This window comes from Pseudopipra pipra, chromosome 3 (assembly GCF_036250125.1).
Source record: "Pseudopipra pipra isolate bDixPip1 chromosome 3, bDixPip1.hap1, whole genome shotgun sequence".
Taxonomy (NCBI): Eukaryota; Metazoa; Chordata; class Aves; order Passeriformes; family Pipridae; genus Pseudopipra; species Pseudopipra pipra.
In genome coordinates this window covers 30,024,489-30,037,376 of record NC_087551.1, presented here as the reverse complement: position 1 = coordinate 30,037,376, position 12,888 = coordinate 30,024,489, and the positions used below count along the sequence as shown (strand labels likewise).

The 12,888-nt window shown below is 41.5% G+C and overlaps 1 protein-coding gene across 5 annotated transcripts in view; it reads right to left on the bottom strand.

Moving 5' to 3' along the window:
* Positions 1-1,283: 1,283 nt before the first annotated feature.
* Positions 1,284-12,888, bottom strand: part of MOCS1 (molybdenum cofactor synthesis 1) — a 31,458-nt gene continuing 19,853 nt past the window's right edge. For 3 of the 5 annotated variants that reach the window (XM_064648459.1, XM_064648461.1, XM_064648462.1), the window contains 6 exons: positions 12,199-12,310; positions 11,767-11,879; positions 11,043-11,153; positions 10,114-10,234; positions 8,876-8,923; positions 1,284-5,014 (listed from right to left, as the gene is read on the bottom strand). In XM_064648459.1, the coding sequence (XP_064504529.1) occupies positions 4,146-5,014; positions 8,876-8,923; positions 10,114-10,234; positions 11,043-11,153; positions 11,767-11,879; positions 12,199-12,310 (1,374 nt within the window). In that variant the 3' untranslated portion in view covers positions 1,284-4,145. Of the gene's footprint in view, positions 5,015-8,860; positions 8,924-10,113; positions 10,235-11,042; positions 11,154-11,766; positions 11,880-12,198; positions 12,311-12,888 lie in introns of all 5 variants that reach the window. The other 2 variants (XM_064648463.1, XM_064648460.1) reach the window with 2 other exon arrangements.

Here is a 12,888-nt window from a genome sequence, read left to right as displayed (position 1 = left end):
ATACCCCACTCTTCTTCTCTCAGCACTTTCTGAAAGCACTATTCTCTTTGACATAGCTTTAATCTCTTAAAGAATTCTTAGTGACCAGCCCTGTTGTGTCCAGTCTTTAACAGGACAATCTGAGGGTGGGGTAAGTAGCATCAGGAAGCTGGCATGAAGGAAAGATAGGCCAAGCTGCCTCAAAGGACGCAGGCTGGATTCGCAGTGAAGAGACAATAACACACAAATGGAGTGTGAGCTGGGGCAAGTGAGAGCTTCTAGCAGGTAAGAGCTCTACTGCACGTGCACTGTGAGGGTTGCCACGATCTGCAGTATTTGCATTTGAGTTTTGTTTGATGTGCACAGAAGTGCAACTTGTGCTCTTATGGAACCCTTCAAGAGGAGGTGGTGGGCTTGGTGCTTTACTGTGTTCCTTCTGGTTAAATCTTCAAAAACCTGGTACCAAATTAGGAAGCAGCTCCTAGAAAAACCATGTAAAGCTTTGCGCTCTCATTTCAAGATTGGCAGCATTTGGAATCATAGAGTCACTTAGGTTGAAAAGGACCTCTAAGATCATCGAATCCAACCATTAACTGCCAAGTCCACTACTAACCCATGTCCCCAGGTGCCATGGCTGCACCTGGAAAAAAAGACCCTTTGGGAGTACAGCTGCCATCTCTGCCTTCTTGAAGAGCCCTGTGGGTGGTAACTGCGAACAGCTCAATGGACTGGTCTTCCTCAGGTAGGAACACGCCTTCTTGGTAGCAGGAGACATGACAGCTTTTTCGGGAAGCTCAGATGGTTCAGAAGGGGAATTTCCCTTAAAATTTATTCATGATACAGGAGGAACGGCCTTTTACATGGGCACTTCCCCAGACCTTGGTTTCAGTGTGCAGTCACTCAGACTAAGAGGAAGAACTCTGGAGGCACCAGCTCCTTATGTTCCTCTGCAACAAAAAGCAGTGCTGTTACACACAGCCACTGACTCAGTGTAACAGGCTCGTGGCAGAAGCTGGGATAATGACAAGAGATGATAAATTATGATGCTAAACCCACAAGATTACACAGTTTAGGAACAGCCAGATTGTGATGAGTTTCACTCAACAGCAACAAAAAACGCAGATTTTTTTTATAGTAATAAGTTATTGTGAGCAGTCCCTTGCTAATTGCTGACTAATTATTGCAACTTGTAAAGTCTGTCTTGGTGCTTGTCCCAAGGTAACTGTTCATAAAAGCTCGTGGGTTAAAACATAGATGTTCCTTTGACTGAATAAAAAGGGTATTCAAAGTAATGCAAGACATACTCCATTACAACTAGTATTTATTAAAAATACAGTGGACAAAAAAAAGCAAGCCTCCAAAAAGTAGTCAGTTCATAAACATATATTACACCATGGCCCACCCAGGACCACTGAAACATACAGCGCTCTCAACTCATTTCTCTCACAAAATGTTCTGTTGACTCATGCTTGGTTCATTACCTATAAATGTGCATAGTTTAAAGACTTGATAATGTAACATGAGCATAAAATGGCACCAAAGTCAGTTTGCCCTACACTTCCAGCCACTCTCAAACCAACAAAGTAGTGAAATGTGCGTAAGTAGCAAGATATGCTTGGTGGTCATGTGTGTGCTTCAGTAGTCCCTTGTATGGTCCTGAGTCCTTTGTGTGAGCTTTACAGCATGACAGCAAACTTAGCAGCAGCTAGAGAATCATGTGCCTAAAGCATCAGTTTATTACTACTGAGTACATCTAGTTTCCTTTTCACTTTCAAAATTATCTAGAGACTGGGTGAAAGTTTGGGTGCTTTGTGTATGCTGAGTGCAGGTAAGTGCTTGTGTAAATCAGTTAACAGGTTACACACGTGCTTCCTTTTCCTGGCAATTTGTTTCCATGCTGAGCTAAGGAGACTTTTGTGCTATGGGCACAGTGATTCCACAGATGAACACAGTCCCTTGTATTTGCAGGATCAGGGAGAAATTGTTGGTGCTCAGTACGGCGGTGCTGGGTACGCTCCTGAGAAGCACAGTGATATCAAGGGAGTCAGGACTGTTAACACTGAACGTAGGTGTACAAATGTTCATGGAATTTTGGCATCAAGTTTTCCAGACTCCTTTCCCTTTCAGCTATAGCTGCTACGTCTGTCACTGTATGTGCCTTATCTCCCAGTGACAGTGAATGAAGAATCAAATTCATTCACCTGCAATGGAAAAAAATGCCTTTTGTGGTAGCTAGTGTACAAGATTTGTAGTAAAACCTATTGCCTCCTCATCTTAGACCTGTGCTTACTTTAAGTGAGCACGATGGGTGTTGGCAGTGTGGTATGTGCTTTAATAATGCTCACAGTAATTTAACGTTATTTCATGAGAAGCAGCTACTTGCAAAGCTTAAGATGCCCTTTTTTTTGTAGAGTCTTTGACCTTATTAGAGCTGTCTTCAACTCTGTGCATATGGAGAGGAAGCACCCTGAATCATATGCAACTTCACATAACCCATAAGCAGTAGTAAACTAGTAACACCCTGTTTAAAGCACTTAAATTAACATCTGAAAAGGATCTATCAGTATTAACAAGAATGTTGAGTAATTTCTTATCTAGGACAGTCAATTATCAAAACTATTTAATGTTACATGACAGTGGCCACTGCTCTATTTATGGAGACACTCAAGTGCTCCAAGGCCAGAAGACTTCATGAAAGCAAATCAGAGAAACATGCAGGAAAACACTCCGGCCAAGGCAAAAGCAATTACCTTACTCTTTCAAGTGGCTACTAGTATTAACTTTGTTTTATCTGTCAGCGCTATGCAGGTTGCTGGTTACTAGGAACTGCACCATAGAATTAAAAAATTTGGAGTCTTCTAGGGTTTGGTGTGACATCTCTTTCTAAAGTCAGGGAGAGCTGATACCTACTTCTGTGCACAGCACAATTAAGCCCTTAAGCATGCAAATGCAGGGCATCAATGTATTCCAGTGCTAAGGACAAAATGCCAGAACATGCTTCTAACGTTGTAAAACATGTCTTTCTGATCAGCAAAATAATTCTTTCAAACCTAGAATTCCTGTTTCCGCATCATGTTTTGCAGAGAACTGGACAGCTGCCATATTTGTTCTTTTGAAAATCATATCCACATATTTCCCACATCCAGGTATCTCTCTTAAAAGGAAAGGCCGGGCCTGTTCAGCCTCCAGAAGAGGTGACAGAGAGGATCTCATCAATGTCTATAAGTATTGGAACGGGGGGAGCGCCAAGCAGATGAAGCCAGGCTGTTCTTGGTGATGCTGAACAGTAGAATAAGGTGTCAACACAGAGAAGCTGATGAACAGGAAGTTCCACCTGACTATGAAGAAGAACTACTATGCAGGTGACTGTGCACTGGAACAGATTGCCCAGAGAGGTTGTAGAGGCTTCCTTGCTGAAGATATTGCATTCTGGATGCAGTCCTGTGCAATGTGCTCTAGGATGACCCTGCCTGAGTAGGGAGGCTGGATCAGATGACCCACTGTGGCCCCTTCCAGTCTTAGCCATTCTGAGATCTTTTGATTCTTTGAAGGAAAGCAGTAGCAATGCAAAGGGATGGGAGCTGCCACCTGACCCTGACTGTTCCATGGTTATAATCTCTGCTGTATGGTGAGGTTCCTCAGCTATGTTCTTCTCACTGCCACCTTCTAAATTCAACCAAGGAGGTTAGAACAGGCAGGTAGACACAATTCTGAAATCTTAATCCTTGTCTTAAAAATAGTTGCCAAATAACAGCACTTTCAGCACTTGCTTCATTTCCAGAGCTCACAGTTGCATGGTGTGATTACAGCAGGTGTCAGTATTTCACAGCACAAAGGAAAAAAAATCCACCAAAACTCAAACCAAAAACCTCTGTGGTATAAACACGCATCTTTCCTCAAGCTCATTGTGAGGACACTGAAATGGAGGTATTGGCAGAACAGAGAAATTTGTCCTCTAGAAAACACATATGGTTTTTAACAGGGATAAGTGGCTTCACTGGTCACCCAGCAGTAAGCTGACAGAGTAAGGCAATGCTGGAGTCATAGGGTTGCTGTACTGTACACCTGCTGATGTCTCCAAGCCCACCAGATGAGAAAAAGTAGTTCTGTAAGAGGCTGAACATGAGCAGTGGTCATTTGGAGGGCTGGAGGTATCTGGATATTACCTAGACCCTTGAGAAGTCTCCCCTCTGCCCACCTGTCTTACTAAGCAACTTCACATCTTCGATGACAATGTCATGAGTAACTGCTTTGCACATGTCATACACCGTCAGGGCAGCCAGGCTGGCAGCTGTCAGAGCTTCCATCTCCACACCTGTCCTCCCCCAGGTCTGACAGGAGCTGCGAATCACCACTGCATATCTAGCCTCATCCAGACTCAGAGACACCTCAACATGGTAGAGCGGGATGTTGTGACACAATGGGATCAACTGGCTGGTCAGCTTGGCTCCCTGAATTCCTGCAATCTGGGCTACTGCCAGCACATCCCCTTTCTTCACCTGGTTTTGCCTCACCATCCCAAATGCCTTCTCACCCAGCAGGACCACAGCACCAGCAACAGCACTTCTTCTTGAATCTGGCTTCCCTCCAACATCAACCATTGTGGCCCGTCCTTCCTCATCAGTGTGAGTCAAGTTGTCAGAGGCACGAGGTACCTTGGTGCAAGATCCCAAATCCATGGTATAGAATTCTGATCCTGAACTTGCCTCTTTGGACTGACAGTCCACAGAAACTTGGCCAACAAGAGAAGTGTCAAGGCACTTTGTATCAAATGTGGAGCTTGGGTCCTTCTGGAAGACACAGTAGCCTCTGAGCTGGGTTTGTAGAATTCCTGTTATGTGCCACTGTTGCTCTGGGTGAGATCTTGGCAGGAAAAGTTGTCCTGTAAGCTTATTTTTCATTAATGCTTTCCCCTTTTGTCTGGGTAAACTTGCTCTCAAAGTCAGCCAATGGCTAAATGGGTGGCCCCACTGTTTTGAATTTGAGGGATTCTGTAGGGCATCTTGGCATAGTGGGAATGACATCAATGCAGGCTCTGGGGAAAAACACCAAAAAGTAACATGAGAATATATCTTACTAACTGGAAAGCTAAGCTGTCTGTAGCAGGTGAGAACCCTGTAAGAGCACTACTTGGGACTTCCTGTGATGCAAAAACCTCAATAAGCCTGCAAACATCTACTTTTTTCCTCAAGCTCTTTCTCTTCTCTCTCATCGGTTAGTTCCTGCCTTTCCTGGTTTGCTACTACAGTCCTCAGGACTCAAAACACTCATTTCAAGGTCTGTGACAAGAAGAAACAATTTACTTTCAAAAAGTATTAACACCGTTTGAGAAACAACAGCCCAGAAACCTTATAGCAACATCACTTCTGAAGAAAAGTGAGTCACAGGATCATTTGAGATCATCATAGCACCAGACTTCTTTCAAAAGCCTGGCAGCTTTAATAGGAAATTCTTACATTCAGCTTCTCAACTCTGCCTTTCCAAACACCTCCCTCCCCGCACAGGCGGCTGCACTTCCGCCTTTCATCTCCTTCTGCAGGGAAGGGTCATGCCAGCACTTGAGGACAGCAGGGACCAGAAGCACTGCATCTGCAACTGCACTGTCTACAAGCTCAGAGGGTGATGGGAACCTCTCATTACTGCCAGTTCTTAACACGTTAATGACAGCTGAAGTTTAAGCACTGGGAAAACCATACTCCCCTCATTGACAGACAGATTTTAAATCTACTCAGAAGTATGTTCCAAGTCGAGCTGGCAGAGCTCCTAGCTGGCAGAGAGGGAGTAGGCCCTCCTGCCCCTTTTCACCATTTAATCCCTTAGTTTTGGCATTTGCATTGGGCTAAATGCCAAGTGTGAAGACAGAAGGAGTCTTTTTCACATAAAAGTGAATAAAATGTTCTGTAAGTAAAGAAAGCAGTACAGAGGTAAGTGGCTAAGCTCCAGTTTAACAGCCTCATTGATAAGCATGTTTCTCTTTTTCTGAAGCTCCTGCTCTCTCTGTTCTGAGAAACATGGAATTAGGAATTTTGTTCAATAACCTCCTTTGGTAGCTCTGGTATTTGGGGACTCCCTTTTCTGCCTATCCACAGGTGCATCAAAATAGCTTCCCGACCCCTCTGCACATTGCTGAGCTACCTCTGCTGCCCAGACCTACAGGTATTGCCTTGAATTGTCCACGTGCCAGACATAGCATGGATAAAGTTCTGGTTGTGCCCCCTGTCCCCCTCCTTTTTTAAGAACAAACCAACCAATCTCCTTTTAGCCTCTGCCAAAACAAGACTAATGTACTTAGGACCTTTTTCATCCAGAGTACCATCCAAACATTCAAAGTACCCATTCCTGAAGGTTAAATCAGCCATTCATTTATTTTTTTTTAATCACTGCAATAATTTTAGTTCAGACAAAGGCCCTTTTTGTTCTACAGCTGATGGCTTATCCACTAAAATTAAGATTTCTGTGAGTTTTGAGGTAATGTATTTACCTTCAGAGTAATGGGATTAAATAGACATAAATGGACTGAGTGTAACATTGTTCTGCTTTAGAAAAGCACAGAAAATTTTGCTTATTGCTCCTTTCTTTCTCTTTCTCTTCATAGTGGGACCTAACCTTAATATTCCCTTAACAATTCTGAATGAAAAGTACTTCTGGATTCCCTGATTAAAGCTGAAGCTAAACCACCGGCAAGGCATCTTGTCGTCAGAAGAAGCTGAACTGCAAAGGCAGACAAGGACTTCCTTCCACGGGGTAAGCACACATGGGCTGGAGCAGGGAAGAGAAGCACTGTTTGCTCAAGTAGAGTGATAAGTAAACAGACAGTAGGCAGTAATACATGCAAAGCATCTTCACTTTTTCTAACAACCTACACTTCTTGAAGTTGTACCTAGTCATGTCTATTTTCACCCAAACTGCTCGCATACCTATAAAAACATAGATAATGGTTTTCTGTATAACATTATACCAAAACCATCTGACAAATCCCATCTCCTTATATTCTGTTACTGCACCTGAAGTTTAATTGTGTTAGCTTCCAACTAGCACAATCCCAGGGGTAGAAAAGAAGGCAGGAGGTACTTAAATTAATGAGGAAATTCCCATAACTGAAGTAAACCCATGAGGAGAACAACCTGCCAAAAGGAATATTTTGGTTAAGGGAAATAGGATACAAACCATATAGCAAAGGATCAGACAACAGCAGTGCAGGGAAGATGCCAGGTTTGGCTTACTGGGCCTAGCAAAACCAATTAGTGATTTCCACAGCATTCACTAAATTTCATTAAATTAATTCCATGCACACACTCCCCCACTGCCTGCTTGCACGCCAGTATTATTTGAAGTTTGTAAGTAATTCAAAACACAATTAGGAAATCTCCTAATTATTCCCTATGTGTCACAGTGGGATACTCTCCACTCATCTCCAATCTCTTCATTGATGCGGTGACTGCCAGCAGTCAGTCTCAAAGGGATATGGAAAAGCTAAGGGAGAAAGACCTGGACAGGCTGCCTCTTTCAGGGTATGTCAGACAATGTTAAGGCACTTTTCACAAGGAAATGGGATGGATCTGATCTGTAGACATCCAAACATTGCTATGAATGCTAACTTTGGAGTGTGGGAATCCTTCTAAAGGCATCTTGAAAAATTATGTAGGACCCAGAGAGCTGTCAAAAGTATAATATAGTATTTTTTCATCTTAAGAAAACCAGAATTTTTCTCCTAATGCAGCTAACACTTGAAACAAAGCATTCTCCTTTCCATTTTCCTGGAACACAATGCAGCAGTGGCCAAATCAAGAGCAAAAGCCAACTCAGAGACAATCTTCCACCACTCACCATGGAAAATGACGGCCCTTTTAAGGGGAGCACCAAGTGAAATATATTCCCAGTGAAGAAAAGTACCCAAGGGTACTTTTTTAAAACTTGTGTTTTAAGCTGCCCAGCAGTTAACCTACTCCTAAACATCAGTGGGAGGATGAGAGTTTGGATTTGAAACATAATGTTCATCTCTTCCACCCTTGCTGCTTTTGGTTTTTTTGTCCCTCACTGATAAGGAACAACAGAACATCTTGCAATTAATCTCACAATGCTAACTCCTGTAACCATTTCTTAAGGTCTTTGGGAAGATAGCTATCTTACCAAACAGGAAAACATAGGCATAGAGGAGGTAAAATCACACTGAAGGAGTTATAAAAAAATCACTAAGAGAACCTCAGCAGTGCTACATCACTCATAAACAGAGCTTAAGGCAGAAGGGAGAGTTAGCAAACATCTTCAAGAGATACAAGAAGGAGCAGAAAAGCTCTTGGTCCAGAGGGGTTTCACGGTTATATTTTGAGACTTTGCAGTAGTAAGAGGTAATTTCAAAAGAACAAAGCCCCACAGTTCAGATTCTGAAGTAATGAAGTAATGAGGTGGGAACACTTGCATTTCTGTCAGGTTGCTGGCTCTATATATCATAAGCAAAGTTGAATTTCTTTATTGAGTGATAAAAGTCCATCCTGCATCCTTTATATCTATGTGGCAATATGGTCAAAATTCACCCCAAACTGTCTTATAAGTTACTATACTATTCTTATGAAGTACAAAGAAAGCTGATAGGAAATAAAGTAGGAAAGCTAATTATCCCCTTGGAAAATGTAATGAACTTTCATAATTTGAGAAAACAAAACCAATGCTGTCAATTAGAAGACTGGATAAGGCTTGGTAGCGACATTAAACCTTTCCTTCTTTCTCACTTCAGCATGTTAACCACAACTGCCTTTTAAGAAGCCCATTTCTTTGCCTAAACCTAAGCCAGAATCAAACACAAGACAGACTTAGAAGCCTAATCTATTCTGCTTTCCCAAAGACAGAAACCGAACAAAATCATTTTATGTTTTTTACGTACTGATTTGTCACCCACCAATCAGGATCATTGGCCGGTTTTTCATCTGGGAAATGTTAAACATGCCTAGAAATAAAATAAGGAACACATAAAAATCCTGGCTTTTTAGTTGTTAAGTCATGCATCTGGTTTACATATTTAGTTTTCTACTCTTCAACCTGCATACTAGGAAAAACAAAGCTCAATAAAGACTAAGGGAACTGGAAGAGGGGAATCTAGTCTGGTATTATTTAAAACCATAGTTGCCAGAGTCTCCAGGCATCCAGCTGCTATGGGTCTATCACACCATAGAACCCTTTCCCAGAAAGTTTTCCATAATGTGAACTACAGTCTACCTACTATAGAATTCAAAGAACTTGAGACTGTCTTGTTTCTCAACAATAGTATTTGACTGTACTAGTTCAATAGAGAAGTTGCTAATAAGTGTTCCAGTTCAAAGAAGTTCAGTCACAGAAGGTCCCAGGGACAATACTAAGATTAACAAAAACTGGAAGAAGACAGTGTCAGGTAAATGCTGCTGATGGCAAAATGCCATTAGTACACTCTTCCCCACCCAACCCCTGCTTTCATAAATAAATGGTCTAAAACTAAAGGAACCAAGCCCTCCACCCCTTCCCTTGTGTTCACAAGGCACTATTTTATCAGACCAATGTACTTTTAAAGTTAATTGGCACTCAGATTTAAAGGCTACCTTTAAATTAGTTTTACACATTATGAAAAAAGGGGAAAAACAACTGTTATTAATCTGTCAGAATGTGCAAGAAAACAAAAGGGCCAAAGCATGCTTTTAGTGTAAAGGGGACTAATCCATGATGATAAAGCCAGTTCATGTACAAGAGGTCAGCATTCCCAGCTGCAGCCAGATTACAAAAATACAGTTAGGTTCAAGATGTGACTGTTTATATTAATATAAATTCAGAGAAGACTAATACGGCCTGAGAATGTGACTGCATCATCATAGACCTTGTGTACCTTCTGCAGAGTACTACATGAGTGCCTACAAACTTCTGCACACTTGGATCGACAGCTCAATTTAGCTTTAGCACTTCTTTTACTGCAAACTAATTTTAAGAAATAAAGTGATCCAGTACAACTGCTTAGCTTTACCCTTTGCTGTTGTCATCATGAGCATCATTTTGAGGACAAAAGTCAAAATCTTTCAGACAGTCTGGATTCTAACTCACATGGAAGGTTATGAGTACCAGGACATTTTTTCCCTAGTCACTGTTGTTATTTCTCAGTTACAACAAACATACCAGCATGCTGTTTCTTTTTTCTGCCCACTGCTGCTCCAATGATTTGAACCAACTCTTCCTCTGAGGCACCAGACCGTAGGTGATCCCTCAAGGACACTTCAGAATTCCCAAAAAGGCATACCTGCAGCCAACCCAAGGAAACAGAAGGCAAGAAATGAGAAAGAATAAAATAAATTACTTTTACAAGTATTTTGTACTAACCTCAGAGTCAAGAGCTTTGAAGAGGCGTACCCTATTGAAGGGAACATTTATGGAGATTGTTTTCTTTATCTCTCCTCATGTGCACACACAGACCGCCTGGGATGTTTATGCAACCTAAGCTCATTGGGCCTTCAGGCTGCCTCGGTCATCTGACATTCAGCAGCAGCACAGCTGTTGTCAATATCAGGTGACAATACATAAGTGCCAATTTTTAATTGAAAACTTTAATTTTCCCCCCAGAAACTGCCAGTTTCAACGTGGCAGGAAATGGTTATCCTCCCCTTTCTAGAATCGTTGAGCAAATGTACAGGCTGCTCTTGAAGGAGAAGAGTTGCAAGATGTTTGGGAAACAAGACATGATCCTTGTGGAACGCAAAAGCCAAGCCCTCACAGCTGCTTGGATCCTTTTTTAATGAGAAATCATCTGCTTGTCACATGTTTAAGATGATTTTGAATCAAAGATTAGAATAAATGTTTATATTTACTAGTCTTGCAACCATGTTTTACAACTGAAGTTAACTATGGTAGCAAAACAGAGAAACCAAAAAAAAGTGATGTAACATCTCCCTAACAGCTTGACAAGATGGAACAAGAACATATACAGGATAAATAAACAGGAATTAGCTGGTAATAATTATGTGTCTTTACATCCCAGCTACTTTTATGGGATGCATTTCAACACTATTTTCACTGCATGAAAGCAAAGAGAGTCCTGTTTCACTACCAACTTTTAGGTTCCCATCTGCTGTTATCCTCAGCCGATTGCAGGATCCACAGAAGTGCTCTGACATGGAGGTGATAAAGCTGATTTGTCCCTGGAAATGTGGCACCTTATAACTCTAAAGAAATCGAGAGGAGAAAAAAAGAAGAATCAAACATAGACTCTTAATTTTTAAAGCTCCACTTGTCCAAAGACTGGAAGACATTTTTAACACAGATTTTCTTTAGTTCTAAAGTCATATGAAAGAAACAAAAAACCAATTTCATCAGGGGTTCCAGTCTATTCTGCCCTGTTCCTGGAAATTTCCAAACTTGTTAAATGTTTGCACTCGTAGTTATCAACTAACAGGTGATGCCAGTAGGCAGCATAACACTAAGGCAGCAGCCATGAGCTAGAAATCATCCATGTGACACTATACACTCTAAAGCATTAGTTATTTCACTGAACAGCTGTTTCATGAGCCATGTTAATGTGCAGTCATAGACAGACAAAAGTTTCAAAAGGTGTAAATACAGGATATAGGCCTGCCAATTCTTTATATCTGACCAAGGCATCTAGGAAACACATTGTATTTGTAAAGGTTAAAACTATGACTAGCATTTATTGAGTGTCAAACCACATGCAGGCAGTCTGACTAAAATCCCAGATCAATGATGAACTTGGGAGAATTTGGGGATCTGGGGCAGGGAAAGAATGGGGGCATGTTTCACATGTTCTTTGTCCAACCCCACCTTAGCTGTGCTGGAAGTTTCACAGGGTAATCTCTCCAATTCAGGCCATCGCTGTTTAATTGTATCAAGCATTTCTTTGTAGCTCACCATCTTCTTGAAGTTCCATTTATTGCCTAGAATTAACAAAATTAGTGTAACTTCAGACTGTGGCTTTTATTTTTTTAATTAGCAGAGAACCACCTTCACATTCTCCACAAATCTCATTTTTCCCTGTAGGAGTGCCAGCCCAAACTAATTCTGCTACTAATTGTTCTCCAGCTCAGGGAAGAAGATAAGCTGCAAAAAATAAAACTTCTGGCAATTTCTAATTCACCAAAAGAGCTTCACAAAACTTCCAGAGACAAGTCCATGGGGCGAATAACCACCAATCAGATTCACCTCTGCCTAAGGCACACTCCACACCATGAAGAATCTCAAAGCAGGAGTACGTACCATCAAAGGGCATGTATTCTATGAACCGCACATCAAGGGGCAGGTCCTTTGTAAAATCTACAAAGTCCAGCAGTTCATCCTCATTCAAGCCTCGCATCACCACACAGTTTACCTGCAGGTAAAGCAGACACCTGAAATTAGTGAGCAGAGTACTTCCCACTTACACAAGGTTTCACAGTCCTTCCGGAAGGCAACATAGATAGAAATAATTTTTTTTTTTAAAATAAAAATTATGAGAGAAATTGGCAGGGTTGTAATGACATGGATGATAATTTCTGCCTAACTAGTCTAAGTTTTTGCTCCAACCTAAGTTGCCTTGCTAAATGGAAAACTAATAAAAAAGCTAGGTAACACAAGCATTGTCTTACCTACCTAAGGTATGGCAGCTTTTACTGTTTAAAAGGACAACACCACTCCCCAGTCCTACACTGTATGGCTTCCATAAAAGAAACGGCAAGTTACCTTCTATAACACTCTCTATGGCAGATCATAGGAAATTCCCTGAACTGGGAAGCGTTCACAGCATACGCTATAGCTATAGGCTGCAGGATGACTAGCTCTTCCTCCAAAAATGAGGTTAACACTGAGTTTTTCACACATTACTCATAAACAATATTTACACTGGAGCCTCAGGTCCTCTGTTTTATCTGAAGAACAACAGATAGCTGTGGAGTTGCTAACACTTCTGTT